This window comes from Cetorhinus maximus, chromosome 7, assembly GCF_964194155.1.
Source record: "Cetorhinus maximus chromosome 7, sCetMax3.hap1.1, whole genome shotgun sequence".
Lineage (NCBI taxonomy): Eukaryota > Metazoa > Chordata > Chondrichthyes > Lamniformes > Cetorhinidae > Cetorhinus > Cetorhinus maximus.
In genome coordinates this window covers 87,613,038-87,638,673 of record NC_135885.1, presented here as the reverse complement: position 1 = coordinate 87,638,673, position 25,636 = coordinate 87,613,038, and the positions used below count along the sequence as shown (strand labels likewise).

Genomic DNA, 25,636 nt, shown 5'->3' with positions numbered 1-25,636 from the left:
TAACATATGTAAATAGGAACAGCTGTGGTCACAACACCAATCCCTATAGAACATTACTTCCCATATGCCGCCAGTCTGATTTATTACCTTTATTCCCCTGGTCTCTATTTCCTGTTTTGCAGCTAGTTTTCAATGTGCTCTGCTATTTGTCCCTTGACTCCATGGCCAGGATTTTACCCTCATCGGGCAGGCTCGGTGGGGTGAGCGAGAGTGGTCGGGAAGCCGACCGCCGCCCACGATCATGCTGCAACCAGGATTTCACGCTGGCAGGCCAATTGAGGCCCACCCAGCGTGAAACGTGTGCTGCAGTGCTCAGCGCTGCCTGTTTGGGGTGGGGGAGGAAGACGAGTGTGCAATTTCGCGGGTGCGTGCAGGAGAAGCTCCCTGAGGTGCCCGCACACCAACGCGTAAATGACGTGTGGTGACATCAGGCGAGCACTCCAACGACAGTGCGCCATCACGATATTTCAGTGGGCAGGCGCACGATGATCTCTGCTGTGCGCCCGCCATTAATTAACGAGCCACTTAAGGCCCTTGAGGCCCCTTTTTTGGGGCCCGTGCGATCTTCACGATGTTGCGCAACAAGCAGGCGGGTAGGAGATATTTGTATAAACCTCATCGATGGGCGGGATAGGAGGGGTGAGTGGGATCGCTGGTGGTATTTGTCAGACATGTAATGCTTACAGCTGCTGATACTTCCCTGTCTGAGCAGGAATACTTCAAAACTCTTCACAGCTGCTTGGACAGGAGTAACAGCCTTCAGGTCAGGAATCTGAGTCAACAGCATTGCTGGGGCCTTCCTGGTTTCAGGAAGCCTTCCCTTAGCCTGGGAATGGGAGTTGTGTTATCCACTGGAGGGACCTCCTCTGAGGAGGAAGGGAGGACCAGAAGGGGGAGGAGGCCAGGAGTCCACATTCAGCCTCCAGGGAAGCCACCTTTGGGAGGAGAGGCGCAGGCACAAGGGGCGCAGGGCCAACAGGAATTCCAAGGCGGAAGGGGCCGCAGAAGACGCCACTATCCTGCTGCCAGGGTATACAGGCGGCGAAGCAGGTACCTCAATATGACTGAGGCGCAGTGCCGAAGGAGGCTCCGTCTCTCAAGGGAGACAGTCAACTATATTTGTCAGATGATTGGGCCTGAGATCTCCGCTAACTGTGTGGGTGGACACCCCATGCCAGTGGCCCTCACCTTCTATGCCTCTGGCTCTTTCCTGGGTCAGTGCTGAATCTCCCAGGCAGCTGTTCACACTTGTGTCGAGCAGGTGACAGACGCTCTGTTCAGGCGTGCATTGACTTTCATCCCCTATCGCTGGGACGAGGCCAGCCAGACACAGCGAACCAGAGGCTTCGCAGCCATTGCTGGCTTCCCCCGTGTCCAGGGTGTTATAGACTGCACACATGTGGCTATCAAGGCGCCAGCAGGTGAGCCCGGTGCCTTTGTCAACAAGAAGGGCTTCCACTCAATGAATGTGCAGATAGTGTGTGACCACAGGATGCAGATTCTTCAAGTCTGTGCAAGGTACCCAGGCAGCTTCCACGACACCTACATCCTCAGACACTCCCAGGTGCTGGGGCTCTTCAGCGCTCCAGCCCGGCTGGATGGATGGCTGCTGGGTGACAAGGGCTATCCCCTCAGAAGATGGCTCATGACGCGCCTCTGCCATCCAAGAACAGCGGCCGAGCAGCGGTACAATAAGAACCACGCCTCCACAAGGGCTGTGGTGGAGAGAACCATCGGCCTTCTCAAGATGCGCTTCCGATGCCTGGACCGCTCAGGGGGCGCACTACAGTACCCCCCAGATCGTGTGTCGGTGATAGTGGTTGCATGCTGCGCTCTCCACAACCTTGCGCTGGAAAGGGGGGACACAGTGGAGGAAGAAGATGTAGACGCAGTTGCTCCGGCTGCACACGATGAGTCCAGCAATGAGTCCGAGGATGAGCACGGTGAGGAGAATGCTGCGGGGATAGACGCTGACCCGGTCATATTCCGGGGAGGCTTTAATCCAAAGAACCTTCAGCTAGCCCACCACAGATGGACCTTCAACACACACCAGGGCTGCAGGCTCCACACTTGAAACCTGAGAGCAAAATCTGCCTGGGTCGGAACATTAACTACAGGCCTTGTCAATAAAGTTCAATGTCAAACAACTCACTCATATCATGGGTTCCCGCCCACCTGCAGAAGAAATGAATCACCCTGAGCCATTCTCACATATCAAAATTTAATGATTTAACAAAATGAAGTACAAAAACATAATTAAAAAGTTGTTATGCATCACACCAAGTGGTCATGAACTAATAATGGGGCAACATTAAACCACCAGTGAGAAACCCGTGGTGTGCCTAAGGTGCCTTATGTTTACGTTTACATCAAGGTGCCCCCCCCGCCCCTCGTTGGCACTGGCATCTGAGGCAGCCTGATCACTCTGCTGCCCTGTTGGCCTCGGTGACCTTAGCGGGCGTCCTCTGGCCCGTGGAGCCTTTTATGGACCCATCTGGGAGGGAGGGGCCAGTTCCATAGCTGGCATCTCCCCAGTCGCTGCAGCCTCTTTGGATGCCATGGTCACTGGCAGAGGGGCGGAGGAGCTGCTGCTTTCATCTGGAGCGCCCTGAGAGGAGCCCGCAGAGATGGCAGACAGCTCCTGTGCTGACGTGAGGTCGCTTCGGACCTCCCTGCTCACCGTAGGTGGATGGGCACCGAGCTGGGATACTTGGTGCCCAAACCATTTCCCACACTGGCGCTGACCAGCTGAGGCCAATGCCGCCGTGAGGACTTGCAGGTCCGATTGCAACACCAGGAGGCCCTGAGTGTTCTCCTGGAGGAGCCTCTCCATGAGAGTTGCCGCTCTCTCCATGGAGGAAGCATGGCGCTCAGCTATGAGGCTCACTGCCTCGGTGATGCTCCACGTTGACTCCTCAAGCACGGTCTCCATGCCACGCATTGCCTCATGTATCTCCGCCAGATCCTCCCACATACCCTGCTGCACTTCCAGCGTCTGCTGCCTCATGGATGAATCCAAAGGCACATCATCAGCCACCGACTGAGCATGTGCCTGGTTCCCAGCAGTCCTCCAACTGCTGGCACCCTGGGTGCTCTCTGTCTCTGCCCGCACCTCAAGTGAGTGTGAAGTGCCCTCACCACTGTGACACTAGCCGAAGATCTAATTCCCACCGAGTTGCTAGTATCTACGTTGGTGCCTGCCTGGCAGAGATGGCGTGAAGCTGGTGAATCCAATTGTTCAGGGCCCTCTAGTGTGAGAGGTAGCCCCTCTAACTCCTCCTCCCGGCCCTGCTCCGGTGATGTTGAAAGGAAGAACAAGGACATCTGATTAGCTCAAGTGGAGACAATATCAATGTGCATGCCTGTCCCCTGGATCACTATGCGCTCATTCTTCCATAATCAATGGTCAACCCATGTTGCTAACTTCAATCACTGAGCATCCAGCAGTGCCATGGCTGCTGGGACGCACATGGTGACCTGAGTGCTCGGCAAACATACCTCCCCGTGGCACCCCAACCTCACTGCCACCAGTGGAACTTGGCACATGCCGCCTCCCCAGATCCATCTGCTCGTATCTGGTCACGATGGCCAACTGGGCCTGGCCTCCGCAAAGTCTGCATCCACTCAGTAGAATTGTGTGCAGTCTTCTCCTGAAAAGGAGAGAAGAGCATTGATTAGTCCAGTCTATACCTGGATTCCCATTGCATCCCTGCCAACCCAACCAGGGTGGGACATTGCAGTTCTTCGTCACCTCGCAGCTGCCGCACACCCACACAAAGAAGACAGGGCTGACCCCCCCCATGCCCAAATGCTGCCTCCTTCACATGTGGCATCACACGGTGTAACCTTGCTCAGCAAGGAAGCACAAGCACGTGGAGCGCAAAGACCAGCAGGTGGATTGGTGCCCCACCACCTGGAAGCTCCCCTCCCAGCATGTTAGCACCCTGACTTTGACATGTTTCCCAGTTCCAGCACAATACCTATGTGCAGATCCTTGAGATTGCCCCCGAATCTATACACTGGGAGTCAGTGTCACACATGCTGCGGGTGCAGAACCCATCTCAGCACAACCATCTCAGGGTGAACTAGGCTTGGGCAATATCTGCTGGCCCACCCAGTGAGGGAAACATTCCGTGAAGGATTCAATGCTGTAACTGCACTCAGAGTTGGGTGGGGTGGGGGGGGGGGGGGGGGGGGGGGGCTACGGGGAAAGCCTACCTGCTGTGTTAAGTGACCTCAGCCAACATTGGACTCACCCTTCCCGAGCGCAAGAGGTCGTTGAATCGCTTGCGGCACTGGACCCATGTGCGTCGCTCCATGTCATGGGAGCTGACTATGTCTGCCACCTTCTCCCAGGCATGTTTGGTCAGGTGGAGGGGCCTCCGCCTCCCGTCCCTCGGAACGAGGACCTCCCGCCGTGCTGCCACCTCCTCCACAGGGGCAGTTAGGCACTCATTGGAAAACCGAGGGGCACACTGCCCCACTGCCCTATCCTCCTGCCTGGCCTGCTCTCCAGCAGCACTCTGGTGAGCCCTTCTACTGACCATGATGAAAAGCCTTTCCAAGGCTGCCAGTGCTGTGTTTGAACAGGCTGCCGGGTCGCCATTGGACCCGGTGGTCGTTGCACTCCCACTGCCGCTCACCCACTCCTACCCTTGGGAGCCGTGCTTCACGCTGGCTGGGCCTTAATTGGCCCACCCATGTAAAATGGCGGCACAGACCCGATTGCGGGCGGAGGTCAGCACTGCGCCTGCCCGCGCCCGCTCCCAAACAGTCTGCCCGACAGGGAGAAAATTCCCCCCTACACGATGACAACTTTTTGATTCTGCTCCTCCTTCCCTGCCCTATGGTCCTCCTGGCTGACATTCTGGCCATCCTCATGCAGCTTTCATCCTTATCCTCACAGACAGCAAGTACATTGTATCAGTTGTACAGGGCTAGTATCTGTGGTATATTTATTTTTATTCATTCTTGGGATGCGGTGTTGCTGGCAAGGCTAGCATTTTTTGCTTATCCCTAAGTGTTGTTGAGAAGGTGCTAGTCAGCCGCCTTCATGAATTTTTGCAGTTCATATGGAGAAGCTATTCTCACAGTGTTATCAGGACTTTAACCTGGCGATGACAAAGGAATGGTGATATATTTTCAGGTCAGGATATATGACTTGGAGGGGAACTTAGAGGTGCAGTGTATCTTTGTCCTTCTATGTAGTAAAAGTTGCAGGTTTGGAAGGTACTGTTGAAGAAACCTTGGCAAGTTGCTGTAGTGCATCTTGTAGATGGTACACACTGCTGCCACTGTGCCCTGTTGGAGGAAGGAGTCAATGGTTAATGGATGGAGCTGCTTTGTCCTGAATGTTGAGCTTCTTGAGCGTTGTTGGAGCTTTACCCAAACAGGCAAGTGGGGAGTACTCCATCATTCCTGACTTCTGCCTTGTAGGTTCAAGTGCTTTGAAGAGTCAAGAGGTGAGCCACTTGTTGCAGGCTACCAGCTTCTGACCTGCTTTTGTAACCACAATTTATAGATTGGTCGCTGGTTAAAATTAGAGTGTGTATAATAAATTAAACACATAGTTTACATTTCTCAGGCTCTGTTGTTCTTTCCTCTGTGTTGGTTTATCATCACTGCTTCAGATTTCTCCTTGTGCTTGTTTTACTGCTAGTTCCCACACTCTTCAAATGCTCTACTTACCTGATGCCCTTTGCTGCTCTGTCAATCCTCACACTCTTGTTGATGCTCTCCTCTTTCAGTGCTCTTTTGAATTGCTAACATTTTTATCAGGCTTGTGCTTCTAAGTTAATATGTTATCACATCCTGGATTTCCCATTGAGTGGTCAATCATCTGAATTCATTGGGAAAAGTTCTGCTTAAAATGATGCAGCTATTGGGAACATTGCATTAAACTGCTAGAAAGGAGGTCTTGTAAAAGCAGAGGATTCTCTGTAAGCTATGAGGCTTCTTGTAGTTGAATTGCCAGGAGGCTGGCTCTCAGGTGAACTTGAGGTTGGGGGGAGAGTTTTCCTCCCGCTTAGCTGTATATTACCTTGGCTATGTAGTTGTCTTGCAGCGGGTTCGATGGCTTAGATAGCATTTTGGATGGTATCTGTCTCAGAACACCTTCTGCTGTTATATTTTAAAAGCAGTCTTCCTTCCCCCTGTGACCTGTTACAAGTCCAAAGTCCTTTTCCAAATAAGGTGGTGTGTTAGACTGGTAAATATCCTGTGTTGTGGCTTTCCACATCCTGAGAGTTTCATACAGCTGAGGTCTTTATGTTTGGGATAAGGAGTCATCACAATACAATGAAAGATCGATGAGATCCCTTACATATTTGTCTAGCAGCCATTGAGTTTCGATGTCTCTATTGTCCACAATCCTTACTAATGATGGTCCATCCTTAACAAAAGGGATGTGTGAATTTCACAAGTGGTTGTGATTGCCCATATTTTAATTAGGCATTTGCTTGAGCTTCAGAACTGTTTGGAGCTGGATACTGGCAAATCATATAATATGCCCCAGCCATCTTAAACAACTTTTGGTGTCCACTTTTAAAAATATAGCTTTAAAGTCTGTAATATCTTCATGCCTATACTAGGCATGTTTTCAACTCACCTCATGTGGAGCTGGAAGGAACTAATTGTTTTCAGGTTCACATCTTCCTAGGGTTTACCTGAAAAAGGCTATCAACCTCAAATTGGTTCAAATGGTCTAAATGAGTCTGGAGCTGCCTCTGAATTTCCAGTTGGCATTTGCGACTTATTAGAATTATGGCAATGAAGTTTGAAACTCAATTTAGGACAAGCATCAGGTCTTCAACTTTTGGTGCACATATCAAACTTCGCCAACCTCATGCCTGAAAATGAAGCTAAATTATTTTTTCCCTAATAAGGCTTAGGCTACCAGAATTCTCAAAATGTAAACGTATTTATTCTATAAAAAAGGTTTAATCTTACTTAAATCAAATGGCTTTCTTCATTTAACATTTATCCCTATAAGTCCTTAAGGCAAAATTTTCTACTGATGTGAATTCAACGTTGGCTTTTTCCTTTGATTAAAACAAAGTTAAATGTTCAGTGAAGTAAGCAGTGCTCACCCAGTTCCCATGGGATATGTGTCCGGAACACAAAAAGTCCTAAAATTCAGTACAGCTGGCACCAATTAAGCAGTTTAACTCAGCGGAATGCCACAGAAATAACGTGTAAATGGAAAAGTCACACCGGTACAGTAGAGTTTATTCTTTTGAGTTTGGTGTTTAGGAACATTATGAGGGCAATCACACGCTTTGGGAGGAAGAAGGAAATTTGCGCAAAATAGTAAAGTTTTAAAAGGAAAATAACAGCAGCAAGACCTCGAGGTTCAGATAAAAATCTTTAAAAGGGTGAGGCAAAATGATAGGCTGTAAAAAGGTAGCATAGGAGATTTTAGGTTTTATAATGGGGTATTAATTACAAAAGCTGAGAGATAATGCTAAACCAATAGAATCATTGATTAGGGTGCAGATAGAATATTGCCTCCAAATTTACGTGGTAGATGGGGATGGACTGCTGACATAATCAGGCAGACTAACTGAGGCATGAAATGAGGGATGGGTGTTGATAGTGAGAGGACTTGAAATAGCAGGTCCCTATCCAGACAAAATGGATGCTGGGATATCCTGTGGGGTCAGGGGCAGGTGGTGTGTGTTTGTCTTCTTACATCCTGATGTAGTAGAGGTGGGCTGAGCAGTATGGTGCCATCAACCAGGTTTAAAGAGATGTTGTGACTTTAAGGGCAAACAACCAGCTTAATTGGTCAGTTAATTGAGCTGCCAAGGTAGGAAGAAACAAGAAAACTGACATTTGAGCAGCTGGTTAGGGGGGCTGCTTTCTTTACTAAGAAGGACCTACATGTATTGTGGTAAGCATTACCCAGGATTGTTGTCATGCTTGGATCTAAGGGACAATCTCCTCATTGGATTGTAGTTAGGCCTACATTAGATAGGTGACTGAGCAGATCAGCGCAGTGCTCCTGCTGAGGAGAGCAACTGCTCTGACACACACAAAAAATTTTCAACTTTAGGAAGGTTGCTAAAATAAGAGAATTCAATTTTTAGCTCCTTCAAGTTAAATGGCACGGGAAGTCTGCAACCTGCATGTTCAACTCAAGCACCTGCACCTTGTATTGGCAGAGATTTATTACCTTTCATTTAGGAAATGTGCTCTTGCTTGCTCCCTAACAAGGCACCCTACATTAATGCATGTAACACCTTGCATCTCAAGCAAAGCTTATAAAGTTGTGGCTCACTTATCAGAAAGCTAGGCCCAGGAATGTTCCATGCTACCAACTAATCAGGGTAGATTTTATCAATTTGTGCTTGTGGGCCAAAGCTCTGTGAGCTAGGAGCACATATCAGGAATTTCTGTGGGAATTATAGGATGTCATCAATTATAATGGGTGCAGAGGCTACTGACTTGTCCACCTGAACTTCTGAGACAGGCCCCCAGCACCCTGAGCTCTGATACAAATGCACAAATTCATCAAATCTAGCCTATAGTTTCAAACACCTTTCAGGAGATTGGGTGGCCATAGGGTAAGGTAGTTTTGCAGACTGACAAGCCAGAAATTCAACTCCCACCATAGCAAGTTGTGAAATTAAACTAAAAAGAATCTGATAATTAGTGGGCTAGTATCAGAAAACTGCTGGATTGTAAAAGCACAGCTGGTTCACTGACCTGAATTTTTCAGGTGGCGGTGTCTCACTTCTCACCATCTGACAGTATCCCCCAGCCACTCCAAGCGCCCCACAGCCATTTCACACTCGAATGAGCATGAAGTGGCTGCAGGCAAGACTTCCACCCCTCACTCAGGAGGAAGTCCCGCTTTAAAGAGCTGCCAGCCAAGCTGATTGGCCGGCAGCGCTCCAGTCCCTGTGGCAACAGAAGCTGCAGTGGACAGAAGAAGTAATGCGGGAGGATGTCAAAGCCTATGCCCGGGCACCGGAGGCCCAGGTAAGGGGTCCCAGGGTGGGGAGGGTAGGGAAGGCCTGGCAGGGCACGAAGGGGGAGAGACCTGGTTTGGGGGGGGGTGAAATCTGGAGGCCGCCGGACCTTAATGGGGGTGGAGGTAGGGGGGGGCGCCCAACTTCAAAAGGGGTCTTCTGATGGAGGCACCCCCTCACCTCACCTGAGATGTAGGCTTGCCCCATGGAAGTTCAATCCTCCCACCAGCCTAAAACTTGAGGCTGGGTGGGGAACAAATCTTAATTGGCCAATAATTGGGACACGAGCAGGCTTCCCGTCTGAGGCCTTGCCCACCCAAATTGTAAAATTGGAGCCGGTGGGAACCTGGAGGGAATTCCATCCCTTCAAATTCATGCTCCCCCTACCCCCATCTAAAAACACACCGGTGGTGGGGGGTAAAACTCTGGCCACTATTTCTTTCAGGGAACGTATATACATTTCTATTTCTGGGTTCTGAAACTTCGTAGTAGTCTAAGGGTTGAATTTTCACCACGGAGGTGGAAAGCAGGAGCTGGATCTGTTTTTGGGTCAGGAACCCACTTCTTGGATAAACCTAATTAAATTTTCGATTTGCACATGGGAAAGCCATTAATTAATATGGAGACGGGTTTCCTGTCCAAATAAAGCTAAAGGGGGTGGGAATGGAGGCAGGTCAGATCAATTGTGGGATTCATTTAGACTCCCCATGGCAGCCATTACTGAAGTTGCTGGCTGCCCTGAAAAAACTGCATCGTGCCAAGGCCTTCCACTCATCCAGGGGTAGGTAAGATGACTCTGGAGGACTAGCACCATGAGCAGGACTGCTCCTTGTTTGATTGGCATGGACCTGAATGATATGTTGGAGACCGTGAAGGAGAGGAGGGAGCTGAATGAAGCCACCATATGAGAGCAAGCACGCCTGGCTGGAGATTGCTGCCACCATGGGCAGCAGAAGTGAGAATCCAGCACCGAAACAGGTACAGTGGCCTCAGTACATTCTGGCAAGATAATTGTGACTCCCAACTTTCCGAATAGATCTCTTGGCTTGCACCCTCCAGGACCTGCGGCACTGAAGGAGTCTCAGGGTGCTCCTTAATATGGGAGGGATACATGCCCAGGGCAATTACTGACCCCTCAGAATACTTGGCAGCCATAGTGCTGCAGAAGACCTGTTACCACTGAGGCATGCAGCACCTAATGCATAGGGCAGATGACATTGGACACAGAAGAAAGCAGTCTTGCTCTCCTTTATCCTTGCAGGAGAAATGCGTGCACAGTGTGCGGGAGAGGGCCCAGATGGGAGGAGGGATGCCCTTCCTCTGTTGCATAACACCCATGGAGGAGAAGGCCACGGACATAGCCAGGATAGTGGGAAAGGTGCAGTCGAGCCTGGTGAAACCACAGCTTCTGGTGCACTTGGTGTTTACAGAGGGCAAAGTGGTCATTTAGGGGTCCTTGCACACATGTAGACACTGTGACAAAGGAGAAGATTCCAGAGGGAGAAGCAGCTGTGATCAGTTCCTCTCAGAGGATGAAAGAAAGATACAGTCCTGCTCAGCTGGGCACAGATGCAAGGTCTCAGGAGTCACTGGAAAGGAGGTTTTTACTTTGAACAGCAGGAAGTGTGCTCCTGCATGTCGGAGTTCCCAGAGGCAGTGTGCAGGAGAAGGGTAGAAGGTGAAGAAGTCCAACCAGCTCATTTGCAGCACAATGGATCAGGTCGATAAGCACCTGAGCTCCTTGTTATGAGGCAGCAGTTTGGTAAAGCTGAGTTCTTTAAAAATCGCAGAGGGAAATTTTAAATAACTGTCATAACCTATATTTTAAGTGCTAAGTTTGAGATGCAACTCTAAATTCAGGAATCAGACCACCAGTTCTCGAGAGGTTTTATAATAAACTAAATGAAACATTTTATTAATTTACACAAGTTAAAGTATATACACATGACTATAAATTACTACTATCATAACTTTTAACAAATTCCTAAACTAATCTCCATTAAGGCAGCAGTAACCCATAGATATTTAATCAGACACCGGGCAAAGAATTTTCACCGTACAAATTCAAAATGAAGTTCCTTTCACTTTGGTTCCTGTGGAGTCAGTTGGAGGCTTACAGCTACTTTGATCTTACATTGCCTCTGCTCTGCACACACGAAAACTGCTGAGGTTATACCTAGCCCAGCTCATTGAATATAAATTCTCATTGTATCACCAGCCTCTTCTAACAATAAAACCCCTTTCATAGTACCAATTTTATTAGTAATATAAACATATTGCTTGGTCTCTGCTTGCTAGGTGCCAGATTTCACTCGCCTTCTTGAATGTTCTATTCAAAGAATGCAAATTCACTCTACCTCTCTTACATCTCAAAACAAATGCACATCAAAGCACCCAGAGTAGCTGGCTTTAATCCAATTAAGACACACACACAGACTACTCTTTTTTAAAAGGAAAATATTTTCCAATAATATTATATACATTAATAGCTTCATGACATTCCTCCATAGAGAGAGAGGCCAATCTCTTGGAAAGCCATATGTGGCATCACTCAGTGGGCATGCAGATTCTGCACAATGATGTCCCCAGGATGCATGAGACATTGAGTAGTATTGGCCAGTTCATGGTACTGGTGGTGCAGAAATTCTTGGAGGGTATGCCAGTGGTGCCCCAGCTGGTGTCCTCCATCGGACCCAGCAAGGGCTTGAACTACCATGGAAGAGGGGAGGATGAAAACCCTCATGGTGCCTTCATTTGTGCAGCAGAGCCAAGGGGCAAAGGCTGTTGTTGCAATGCCCCCACAGGCATCTCATGATGAGGGTAACTGTCACGTCCATCTCAGCCAGAAGCAGAGACAAGTGAGCAGGCTTCCTCCACATCATCCAAGTCCACAAGGAAGCACTGCATAGGATTGGCCAATCCTGAAGGTCCATGCCGCTCTAGAGGGCCATGTTAAAGGCACAGCAAAATATCACTTTGACCGAGACCTTTGCAGGAGGATATTGGAGGGCACCACTAAACCAGTCCAAGCACCAGAACCGCATCTTAAGAAACCCGATGGCCTGCTCAATAGTTGTTCTAGTGAACAGGTTGCTCTGATTGTATCACCTCTGTGCCTCTGTCTGGGGCTCCCCTATAGTCACCAGTTGCCATGTCTTTAAGGAATATCCCTGTCCGCTGGGAGCCATCCATACACTCTGGGGTTTGGAGTGAAGATCTAAGCCAATCTGAACTGCTGGAGCATGAAGGAGTCAAGGTAGCTTCCAGAATAGTGAAAACACACATACACACACACACACACACAAACATTTTATGGCCACAGACCAGATGATGAGTCCTTCCTGGTGATGAACCAGACTGGGCAGTCACTGGGTGACTTGATGGCCACATGAGTGCAATCAATGATGTGCTGCACCTGGGGGAGCCCAGAGATGACAGTAAAACTGACTGTCCTCTATCCTTTTGAGGCTGCATCTGTCGTGAACTGAATGTACTGCCAGCTCTGGCAAAGAGGGCATCAGTGACCTGCAAGATCCAGTGTTGTGCTGCCATTTGCGAATGCCACCAAGGTTCACAGATGGTCCTTGGAAGGCGCCAGAAGTGAAGAAGTTCAAGGCCACAGTGATATTGAAAGCTGCTGGTAGGGTATGGTGACCAGTGCTATGAGATGGGAGGTCTTCAGTGGCAAAGTCACAGATGTGTGTAATCGTCTGCCTGAAGAGCTACAGTCTCCTGCAGCACAGGATCTCAGTCATCCCCTGGTAGCACCATCTGCGGCAGTAAGTTCTGTGCTGAGGATATGCCTCTGTGTCATTCCTGACCCTCTTTCCTCTCCTGGGCCCTCCTGCTACTCAGGTTCCACCTTTCCTGCAGAGGCTGTGAGTCACCTTTTTGAACCATTGCAGTCCATCTAGTGTAAGTACACCTGCAGTGCTGTTAGGAAGGGAGTTCCAGGTTTTTGACCCTATGGCGAGACATATGGTGATATAGTTACAAGTCAGGATGTATGGGAAACTTGCAAATGGTGGTGTTGTCATGCGCTGACAGCCCTTGTCCTTCTAGGTGACAGAGGTCATTGGTTTGGAAGGTACCGTCAATGGAAGCTTGGTGAGCTGCTGCAGGTGCATCTTGTATGTGGTAAACACTGCTGCCACTGTACATCAGTGCTGGAGGGAATGAATGTTTAAGGTGATGGATGAGGTGTCAAACAAGCAGGCTGTTTTGCCCTGGATGATATCAAGCTTCTTGAGTGTTGTGGGAGCTGCACTTATCCAGGCAAGTGGGGAGTATTCCATCATACTCCTGACCTGTGCCTTGTTGATAGTGAACAGGATTTGGAGAGTCAGGAGGTGAGTTACTCGTCGCAGGATTCCTAGCCTCTGGCCTGCTCTTGTAGCCACAGTATTTATATGGCTAGTTCAGTTCAGTTTCTGGCCAATGGTAATCCACGGGATGTTGATAGTAGGGGATTCAGTGATGGTAATGTCATTGAATGTCAAGGCGAGCGGGCTGGATTCTCTTTTGATGAGATGGTCATTGCCTGTCACTTTTGTGACACAAATGTAACTTATCACTTATCAGTCCAGGCCTGAATGTTGCCCAGTTCATGTTCTGGGACTGAGATGATTGACCTCCAACAACCACAACCATCTTCTTTTGTGCTAGGGATGACTCCAACCAGTGGGGAGTTTTCCCCTGATTCCCATTGACTCCAGTTTTGCTAGGGTTTCTTGATGACATGCTTGGTCAAATGTTGCCATGATGTCAAGGGCACTCACTCTCACCTCTCCTCTTGAGTTCAGCTCTTTTGTCCATGATGATCCAAGGCTGTAAAGAGGTCAGGAGCTGAGTGGCCCTGGTGGAATCCAAACTAAGCATCAGTGAGCAGGCTATTTCAGAGTAAGTGCCACTTGATAGCACTGTCAACGACCCCTTGCATTACTTCGCTGATGATCGAGAGTAGACTGATAGGGCTACAATTGACCTGGTTGGATTTTCCCTGCTTTTTGTGTACAGGACATACCTGTGCAATTTTCCACATTGTTGGGTAGATGCCAGTGTTGTAGCTGTATTGGAACAGCTTGGTTAGGGGTGCAGCTAGTTCTGGAGCATAAGTCTTGAGTGCTATTGCCAGAATGTTGTCAGGACCCATAGCCTTTGCAAAATCCGGTATCTTCAGCCATTTCTTGATATCATGTGGAGTGAATTGAATTGGCTGAAAACTGGCATTTGTGATGCTGGGGACCTCAGGAAGAGGCTGAGATGGATCATCCACCTGGCACTTCTGGCTGAAGATTGTTGCAAATGCTTCAGCCTTATCTTTTGCACTGATGTGCTGGGCTCCCCCATCATTGAGGATGGGAATATTTGTGAAGCCTTTTCCTCCATTTCCATTTATAAAACATGAATAGCTTTCGAATATTATATCAAAGAATCTCAAACTTTCAGTGGATCAGGTCAAAACTCTGCAGCTCTGCCATGCCCTGTCCCTAATGATGGGGTGGTGGGGTTGGGTGGGGGTGGTAATCAATTAAGTAACCAATAGGAAAAGGAGGAGGCTCCATGTATATTCCCATCATCAGTAATGATGAACCCATGAACTTAAAAGCTAAGGTTGAAACCTTCTCAACCTTCTTCAGCCATATCTGCCCAATAGCTGATCATTCTGTGCTGCTTCCTGAAGCCACCAGCATCACAGCTGCCGGTCTTCAGTCCATAAAATTCAATCCACTGACATCAAGGAAAGGCTAAGGCAGAGCTGGTCATCATAACATTCTGGCTGTAATGCTGAAGAGCTGTACTTCAGAACTAGTGGTGCCTTTAGATCTCTGATAGCCTTGCACCACTCAGGGGTCGATCACCAATTACTTCATCAGCTTGGATCAGGAGAAGGCCTTTGACAGGATATCACACTTTTACATGACGGATGTGCTCTTCAAAATGCAGTTTGTGGAGGGAATCTGCAGTTGGGTCCAACTGATCTATGCAAATACCAGTAGCACAGTTTCAACAATGAGTTGGAATCAGAAAGCTTCACAATTAAATCCAGAGTCAGACAGGGCTATCCTCCTTCTCCTGTCTTGTTGTGTTCCATTGAATCTTTTGCTAACTCCATCGGGAAGGATCTGGGCATAAGAGGAGTAAAAATCCCAGGCTGCATAGGCACTCAGGTCAAAGCCTCCCTGCACATGGATGAGGTTGCTGTCTTCTGCTTGGATCTACTGTTGGTTCACAGACTGATGAGTGTCTGTGACCAGTTTGAACTTGCCACAGAAACCATAGTAAGTCACGACAAGAGGCTAAGTGCTTTCGGAACTGGGATGAATGATCCCTTGTCCTCTTCACTGTCAGGTCAGACTACCTGAAGGTGCTGGGAGTATGGTATGGACACAACTGTCGTCATCAGTGGTGCTGATGGCTGTGAAGTAGAGACTGTGGTAATTGTTTTCATGGAGCAACAGCTGGACGACAGGCTGGAGAACACAGTCTTTTGTGAAAATTCAAACTTCATGTCACATTATTGATGAGTCTCCAGCTGACACAGCTCCTGGTTCTCCTTCACTCGCATGGTCCTCCTGTCATAGTACACTGAAGGGCTGGAGACTGTAAAACCCTTTGGGCTCTATGTTTCACATGAAATGGCTATTGTAAATATTAACTGTAATTGTAAATGCAGTAAGACACCTCGAGTGGCCACATACTGTATTGAAAGAATCTGATCTGTTTTGTACTTTATGTAATGTGCTTTTCTAAATGTTAAAAAGACTAGTGGTGCCTCTAGCCAAGCTATTCCAGTGCAACTCCTAAACTGAAATACACCCAATCATGTGGAAAATCGTTCAAAGAAGTTCAGTCCATAAAAAGCAGGACAAATCCAATCGGTCAATTACCACTCTCAATCATCAGCAAAGTAATAAAAGGTGTCATCGACAGTGCTATCTAACGGCACTTACTCACCGATAGCCTACTCATCAATACTCAATTTGGGTTCCTCCAAGACCACTCAGCTGCAAGCCTCATTACACCTTGGATCAATCATGAACAAAAGAACTGAATGTCAGAGGCAGGTGAGAGTGACTGCCCTTGGCATCAAGGCACAACTGTGGCTCCATGGAGGCCTCGTAAAATTGAAATCCGTGGGATCATGGGGAAAAATCTCCAGTAGCTGGATTCATATCCATCATACCCAGCACAAAGAAAGATAGTTGAGATTCTTGAAGATCAATCATTTCAGCCCCAGTATATCATTGCAGGGGTTGCTCATTGCAGAGTCCTGGGCCCAACTACTTTCACGAAGAAGAGCCATACAGACTCAAAACGTTAACTCTTTCTTTGTCTCCACAGATGCTGTCAGACTTGCTGAGTTTTTCCAACATTTTTTGTTTTTGTTTCAGATTTCCAGCACCCGTAGTATTTTGCCTTTATTTTCATGAAGGACCTTTCCTCCAACATGAGGTCAGAAGTGGAGATGTTCACTGCTTGTTGCATAGTGTTCAATGCCGTTCACAACTCTTCAGGTACTGAAACAGTCCAAGCCTGCAATGCAACTAGACATAATAAGAAACTTTATTTTACAATAAAAAATAAACACACAAAAGCAGTCATTTAAATTTTTTTTTGCAGTACACAGTCTGCCACCTAATTCAAATTGACCAAATAATAAAAATATTACAACTGGAAGGACTAAGGCAATCTTTTGGAAATAACTTTTAAATAATAAAAAAAATGTCTTTTCCTTATACTTCTTACCATTGTATGAGTTCAATTAATTCTTTTTTTCTCTTGGATTTTGGTCTTTTTCTCATTTAGGAGTTTCAAGCTCATCAATCCCAGCTCTGAGATTTCAGATTATTTAATATGAGAAGAACACATACTATGAAGAAAAGAACTAGCACTCCTTAATTTTGGTCAAATGCAATAAATGAACTTACAGGGAAGCCCGCTACAAAGCTGAGCAACACTTGGGGTAGTGTGAATAGTTCTAGGCACCACATCTTAGGAAGGGAGGGAGTGCAGTGAGATTTATTAGAATGATACCCCAGACTGCAAGGTTTAAACTATAAAGAGAGATTAAATAAACCATGGTTGTACCCCCTGGATTTAGAGGGTAAAGGATGATTTGATCGAAGTTTTCAAGATATTATGGGGAACAGATAAGATAGATTGGAATAAACTCTGTGAGTTGGAGAGTCTAGAACTAAGGGGCATTGCCAAAAATTAGAGCCAGACCTATCAGGAGCGAAATTAGGAAACACTTCTTCATGCAAAGGGTGGTAGAAGTTTGGAACTGTCTTCCACAAACAGCAAATGGTGTTGAGTCATTTGTTAATTTAAAACTGAGATTGATAAAACTTCATCGACACCAACACCCATCTAGGACCCTCCACCCCTGCCTGTTCCTCTGTCCCCATCCCGTCTTCCAATCCCAGCCCCGGCTGTGTATTCACCATACCCCCTGACCTTCCCCTCTCCGATGCTGAATGTTCAGTGCTCAGCAAAGGATTTAGTTTCATACCCTTACGCCCTCATCTCAATGAATTTCGGGCTCGGCACGATGCTGAACTCTTCTTCCGTCGCCTTTGTCTCCGTGCTCACTTCTTTGGGCAGGAATCCTATCCCCGTTCAACGGATCCTTTTACCCGCCTCCAATATTCCCCCTCCATCTGGACCCCTCCCTCTAGATTCTTACCTTCTCTCGATCTTTTATTGAGAACTGTCGGCGTGACATTAGTCGTCTCAATTTCCCTGCTCCTCTCACCCACTCTAAACTGTCTCTCTCTGAACTTGCTGCACTCCGTTCTCTCAGGTCCAACCCTGACATTGTCATCAAACCTGCTGACAAGGGTGGTGCTGTTGTTGTCTGGTGCACTGACCTCTACCTCGCAGAGGCTGAGCATCAACTCACAGACACTTCCTCCTACCTCCCCCTGGATCATGACCCCACCACTGAACATCAAGCCATTGTTTCCAGGACTGTTACTGACCTCATCTCCTCTGGAGATCTTCCTTCCACAGCTTCCAACCCCATAGTCTCCCAACCTCGGACTGCCTCCTACCCAAAATCCACAAACAGGACGGTCCCGGCAGACCAATCGTGTCAGCCTGTTCCTGCCCCACGGAACTCATTTCTTGCTATCCTGACTCCATTCTCTCTCCCCTTGTCCAGTCCCTTCCCACCTACATCTGTGATTCCTCTGACACCCTACATCATATCAAAAATTTCCAGTTCCCTGGCCCCAACTGCCTCCTCTTCACCATGGATGTCCAATCCCTCTACACCTATATCCCCCACTGGGATGGTCTGATGGCTCTCCGCTTCTTCCTTGAACAGAGGCCCGAATAATCCCCATCCACCACTACTCTCCTCTGTCTGGCTGAACTTGTTTTCACACTGAACAATTTCTCCTTAAACTCCTCTCACTTCCTCCAAATAAAAGGTGTGGCTATGGGTACCCACATGGGCTCCAGTTATGCCTGTCTCTTTATGGGGTACGTGGAACATTCCTTGTTCCAGTCCTACTCCGGCCCCCTCCCACAACTCTTTCTCCTGTACATCAATGATTACTTCGGTGCTGCTTCATGCTCTCGTCTGGACCTGGAAAAATTTATTAGTTTTGCTTCCAATTTCCACCCCTCCATCATTTTCACATGGTCCATCTCTGACACTTCCCTTCCCTTCCTTGACCTCTCTGTCTCAATTTCTGGTGATAGACTGTCCACCAATATTCATTACAAGCCTACCAACTCCCACAGCTACCTCTACTACAGTTCCTCACACCCCGCTTCCTGTAAGGGCTCCATCCCATTTTCTCAGTTCCTTTGACTTCGTCGCATCTGTTCTGATGATGCCACTTTCAAAAACAGTTCCTCTGACATGTCTTCCTTCTTCCTTAACTGAGGTTTTCCAGCCACGGTGGTTGACAGGGCCCTCAACCGTGTCCGACCCATCTCCCGCGCATCCACCCTCACACCTTCCTCTCCGTTCAGAACCATGATAGGGTCCCCCTTGTCCTCACTTATCACCCCACCAGCCTCTGCATTCAAAGGATCATCCTCCAGCATGATGCCACCACCAAACACATCTTCCCTTCAACCCCATAGCGGCATTCCGCAGGGATCGTTCCCTCCGGGACACCCTGGTCCACTCCTCCATCACCCCCTACACCTCAACCTCCTCCCACGGCACCTTCCCATGCAACTGCAGAAGGTGCAACACCTGCCCCTTTACTTCCCCTCTCCTCACCGTCCAAGGGCCCAAACACTCCTTTCAAGTGAAGCAGCATTTCACTTGCACTTCCCTCAATTTAGTGGACTGTATTCATTGCTCCCAATGCGGTTTCCTCTACACTGGAGAGACCAAACGCAGACTGGGTGACCGCTTTGCAGAACACCTTCGGTCTGTCCGCAAGCATGACCCAGACCTCCCTGTCACTTGCCATTTCAACACTCCACCCTGCTCTCATGCCCACATGTCCGCCTTGGCCTGCTGCATTGTTCCAGTGAAGCTCAACGCAAACTGGAGGAACAGCACCTCAACTTCTGACTAGGCACTTTACAGCCTTCCGGACTGAATATTAAGTTTAACAATTTTAGATCATGAACTCTCTCCTCCTTCCCCACCCCCTTTCCGATCCCCCTTTTTTCCCCCAATAATTTATATAGACTTTTCTTTTCCCACCTATTTCCATTATTTTTAAATGTATTTCCATCCATTGTTTTATCTCTATCTTTTAGCCTATTTCGATCCTTTCCCTTCACCCCACCCCACCCCCACTAGGGCTATCTGTACCTTGCTTGTCCTGCTTTCTCCCCTTAATTAGCACATTCCTTAGATAATATTACCACCTTCAACACCTCTTTGTCCTTTTGTCTATGACATCTTTTGGCTATCTCCACCTATCACTGGCCCTCTATCCAGCTCTACCTATCCCACCACCCCCACCCCCCCACTTAAACCAGCTCTTTTTCACCTCTTTTCTATTTTTACTTAGTTCTGTTGAAGAGTCATATGGACTCGAAACGTTAACTGTGTTCCTCTCCGCAGATGCTGCCAGACCTGTTGAGTTTTTCCAGGTATTTTTATTTTTGTTTTTGATAAAACTTTGTTAGCCAAAGGTATTAAGGGACATGGGGCAAAGCTGGTAATGTGGAGTTAGGTCGCAGATCAGCCATGATCTCCTTGAGTAGCGGAACAGGCTTGAGGGGTTAAATGGCCTACTCCTGTTCCTATGTTCCTGTGTTGATATTGAAAATATCAGAGCAAAACATACTGAAAATGAATTTTCAATTAAATGCATTAACAACAAAGTTTTGAACAGGAAAATCATTAAGAGTTGTCGAAGAACTGGGTCCTGTTGGTGTGCATTTTGAAAGAGTACAAAAATTATTGTCAGAAATTCTAAGGTGCATATTGAGTATGAGAGATATCTGACTGGAAGACATCTCAAGGTGGTATTTTACCAACATTATTCTTCAAAAATATCCTAGTAGCATAGAACAATCTGTTGTGTTTTCTTGAAGCTGATAGAAATGTACAAAACAAAAATAATTTAATAACGTCCATGATTCCTCTAAATGTTACTTTTACTTTAGATTAACTGATTCAACACTAGTTTGTCTTAGTTGAAAGGATACCCAAGAATGCAACCAATATTTCTGCAACCTCAAATGCTACCTAGATGTCCAGATGTTTTTTTTAATTTTGTGACTATATGGCTTCACAGAAAAAAAGTGACTACCTCTAGTTGCTAATTATGATTTAGACTCATTATTGAAATTCAAAAGCTATTCATAAACCCAGTTTTAAGAACTGACAAATGGATCTTTAAGTCATATAGGTGCATTGAAAAGCAAAATGCAATCCATCTGCTTATAGTACATTTTAATATAAATCACTTCCTGAAATGCAGTGAAGGTTATCTAATTATGTCAGCCAATGACATTCAGTAGAAGTATTGAAGATAATTTAAATATTTCAGCTAATTATAATCACAATTGTGGTACCAAAAGCCAGGATATTTCAGATGGTGGGCTCAAATGAGGGTCACTTGGCTGCAGGTGGGACTTTCGCCCCTCATTGGGGAGGTAGTCCTGCCTTAGATTGACCAGCAGCTCTCTAGTCCCTGTAGCAACAGAAGCTGCAGTGGACAAAAGAGGAACTTCCTGAAGATGTTGGAGCATAAGTCCCAGGAGTACATGGAAAGATAAGTTTTCAGGGTCTTAGGGTGGGGATGTTAGGGAAGGCCTGGTGGGGTGGATAGTGGGGGATTGGGGTGTTGGGGAGAAGCTGTGGGACCTTAAAGGGGAGGTGCCCGAAGTTATAAGGGGCTTCTGATGGAGGTGCTCCACCGCCTTCCCGCCCAAGGCCTAAGCACGATTATTTTCAGGCTTCCCCGACACGCGGGTAATCCTCTTGCCAGCCTCAAAATTGAGGCTGGGCAGGAAATGGCCTTGAAGTGGTCAATAAATGGCCACTTAAGGGCCTCAACTGAGGCAAAGGCGCGTGACCCATCCAAGGCCTCACCCGCCCCAGCATAAAATTGCTGAGAGGTTGGGGTGGGCAGGAACCCAGCGGGAAGCCCATTTGTTCTACTTCACGTTCCCAACCAGCCTAAAAACCTACCAGCAGGGGGAGCATGAAAGTCAAGCCCATGTCTCAGATTCAAAATGAGAAATGGATTTAATGAACTGACCCAAAATAAATATGGAAGAAATGGTAAGGAGATTTGTTTGAATTAAAAATATCTTTTCAATATTTGATGAACTTTATCAACTGGATTCAGGATTTAAATTAAAACCCTAACTATAACTTATTGACAAATTCCACTCTAAATTGTTCAAGACAACTTCAAGAGAGGTGTTTTCAACAGAGCTATCAGGCAGCATTTACTCAGCAACAAACTGCTCACTGATGCTCAGTTTGGGTTCTGCCAAGGACACTCGGCTTCTGACCTCATTACAGCCTTGGCCCAAACATGGAAAAAGAGCTGAATTCAAGAGGTGAGGTGACAGTGACTGCCCTTGACATCAAGACAGCATTTGACAGAGTACAGTTTCAAGGAGCCCCAGCAAAATTGAAGGCAATGAAAATCAGCGGAAAGGGTCTCCATTGGTTGGAGTTCTACCTAGCACAAAGGAAGATGGTTGTGGTTGTTGGTGGCCAATCATCTCAGTTACAGGACTTCACTGCAGGAATTACTCCGGCTAGTGTTCTAGGTCCAACCATTTTCAGCTGCTTCATCAATGACATTCCCTCCATCAATACTCAAGAAGCTTGATTGTTTGGCTCCCCATCCACTACCTCAAACATTCACTCCCTCCATCACCAATGCAAAGTGGCAGCAACACATACAATCTACAAGGTGCACTACAGCAACTCACCAAAGCTCCTTCGAAAGCACCTTGCAACCACCTCTACCACCTGGAAGGAAAAGGGCAGCAGATACATGGGAACACCACCGCCTGCAAGTTCCCCCTCCAACCAATCACCACCCTGACTTGGAACAATATCGCTTGTCGCTGGGTCAAAATCCTGGAATTCCCTTCCCAACAGCACTGTGGGTGAATGGGCACCATGTGGACTGCAGCAGTTCAAGAAGGCAGCTCACCACCACCTTCTCAAGGGCAATTAGGGATGGGCAATAAATGCTAGCCTAGCCAGCAACGCCCACGTCCCATGAAAGAATGATTGAAAATAATGCTCCTAGAATCAGAAGTGACTCCAGAATGTATGTTCACGCGCCTTTTCGCAATTGTCAGTCCCACAGACCAACGCAAGCGTTAGTTTTAAATTAGTTGCGTGAGAATAGGATGTATGAATGAGAAATCATGATCATAATATCATTTCAATTTAATGCTGTTTTATCTTGCAAGGAGAATTACAATCGAAATAGATGAATTTGGTAAATGAATCAGTTAATTAAACTCCAAGTCTCTGATATAATTCTGATTTATTTGTTCAGTGTTAAACATTGGACACAAGGAGTCTACACTGATGTGATCTCCCAGCTGCCAGTCACTTAACTTCATGCAGACAGCTCCTGTCCCGAGCCCGCATGGTCCACACCAGCACCAACAACATCGAGAACTATTTCGGACAGGAGAGTGTCCGAGACACACACACACACACATACAAAACCTGACGCATCCGAAGCGTCACTTAAAGACGGCACCAAACCGCAGCCTCCCTGGGGTATAATTGCGTGGGTGAGAAAGCTTCAAGTCTGGGAACTATTCAGTTTGGAATGGGAGAAGTGCGAAGCGATGAATGAGAGAAAGCCGTGGGTCGCTGCGATTAACTCAGTGACCATCGCAAATCCGGCCAGTGGAAGGGAAGATTACCTTCCAATGAAAAGGGTTATCAATAAAGAATCCTACACGTCTCAGTATGAGCACTATTTACCGTAAGTAAACCGAGCACCGGTCAACACTGACCTTTCTTTTTATTCATTCATGGGATGTGGGAATAGAACATTACTTTTGTCCATTTCCAGTATTAAGTTGGAGTTGTTCATTAAAAGGCACAGAATTTAAAAAAAACTTAGGGAAATCATTGGGAAGTTGTAAGACCTTGTTCTGGAATGTCACTAATCTTCTTGTGATAACAAATGTTATGTCTACAAGCGACTTTGAAATGCTGAATATAGACAGCTGATATTGTGATATAAAATAGTGTTTTTCTTTAATATGCAATTATATAAGCAATGCATCGTAAATATTTTGTGGCAGAGATTGCCTGTTTAAATGAAATAATAATTTAAATAAGTTAATATTTTTCTGCCACCGAATTTTGATCGTTTTAAAGACTTGGGAGAAAATAGCGTCATCTCCTGGTTTGCGGGGTTACTTGCGGCTTTCACCTTCACCGCACACGCTGGTTTAAGTTCCAGAAATGCATTTACTTTGTTTAAACTCGCCCACAGTAACATGCCACCGTGCACACTTAAACATAAACTTGTTACATCCGACACTTCCTTAATAAAGGCTCTTGCAAGCAACCACTCACATTGAATATTGACAGGTTGTTAGATCATTCACAGTGTGGATGTTATCGAATGTATTTTAAATTATTTGGAATTTGTCTAATTCAGAAAGAGCTATAATGTAATATTAGTTATGCTACGTTAGTTATTTAGGAAATCAAATAAACTGTTGATCCTGCTGTTTCTAAAAGTTTGTTTTCCAAGCCTTCTGCTACACAGAGCAGCCCTAGCTGCTCCTGGTGTGAGTTCAGCCCATCACCCAATGTCCTACAGCTTCAAGCCACTGGGGTGAGTTCCCAGGAAGAAGCAGAGAAACATCCTTTGAGAAAAGACTAACTCAAACATTTCTGCAGTGACATAAGTGAGGGTGCTTGGTGGTGTGCTTTTTGTGTAATACTAAAACTAAAATATTAGAGCTGGTATTTAGGAAAGGGCAAGCTGCCCTCCAGTACCAGTGCTATACTAATGTTTAATCTAAGAGCACTGTGACCTTCCTCCAAATTTCACACAGTATAAAACACTAGATTAGGATTTGTGTCTTGATCCTGTTAAGGATCTCCTTCCTGCAGCCATCCAAATAATCTGAATAAGTATTTGGTTGGGAGTAAAATTAGTGTTTATAGGAAAATAGACACAGTCTGACCTGATCAAATATTCCATAGGACACAATGGCTCCATGTTGTTGGGGTGGGATGGAGGAAAGAGTCATCTGTGGGAGGAGATTGTTCAGGGTTAAATAACAGGGATTTGGGTTTGTTAAGTACTCCAGTGCTTTGTCTGATTGCTTTTGGGAAACAATAAGAATCTATATTGAATGCACTTTCAGGAAATTAATTAGGGGAAGTAGTCATGATTGAGTATAAAATACAGGGTCTGAGAAAGGCTTGATGGGTGAACACCCATTTCTAATTCTGTGTCTTCTTACATTTTCCCATTTTTGAAAATTACCCAACAGCTACCAATTTAATTCCACATGAGTGGTCAATTTGTTCCAGTTATTTCTTATCCATTCCCTCTCTGTTTTAAAAGTCAAACAAATTCCAATTGTTAATGTATTTCCTGTATTGTCATAAATTTTGCACTGAAAGTGATTAATTTTCCTGTCATCTCTCTTGCTTACTATCAAGAGGCTGCTTCTGCCCAATCTGTTTTATCTGTCTTATAAATATTTTAGACTTCCCTATATCCAACATTAATTCTCAGACCTCAACCAGATTTTAGGTACTGTAAATGTATTATTTTCTTGCCATACATAATCTTCATGTTCCTTATCCTAGTGTAAAATCATTCACGGTTGTCACCTATTATAATTCTCCCCACTACCAGGCATTTATTCATTGATTTTAACCTCGAAGTCATTTACTATTTCATCTCTCTCATTCTGACTGCTTACCCTGTGGTTAAATATGAAGTTTTCATTGATCTACTTCCCCCGTCTTGCTGTCAAAATCAAATTGTGTTGAAGTTGAAGGAATGCTGTTTATTGGGACGTAGAAATGTGCACTGTCATTGTAATGTCAGACTACGTACCATGCTGGATGGGACCTCAATAATGAGGGCTATGTCAGAAGACATCACTTTACATTCTCAACTATAAGAATTTTAATCAAATAACTACTTCGAGATCTTGCACGGTAAAGCATTAAGTCATTGACAAGTGTACACAACAGTCACAGCTGAATA

At 46.4% G+C, this 25,636-nt stretch overlaps 1 protein-coding gene across 2 annotated transcripts in view; it reads left to right on the top strand.

Annotated features, from left to right (window-relative positions):
• The first annotated feature begins 23,116 nt into the window (after positions 1–23,116).
• Positions 23,117–25,636, top strand: part of LOC144682920 (short transient receptor potential channel 6-like) — a 223,598-nt gene continuing 221,078 nt past the window's right edge. The window contains exon 1 of one of the 2 annotated variants that reach the window (XM_078545816.1): positions 23,117–23,374. In XM_078545816.1, the coding sequence (XP_078401942.1) occupies positions 23,235–23,374 (140 nt within the window). In that variant the 5' untranslated portion in view covers positions 23,117–23,234. The remainder of the gene's footprint in view (positions 23,375–25,636) is intronic. The other variant, XM_078545815.1, reaches the window with a different exon arrangement.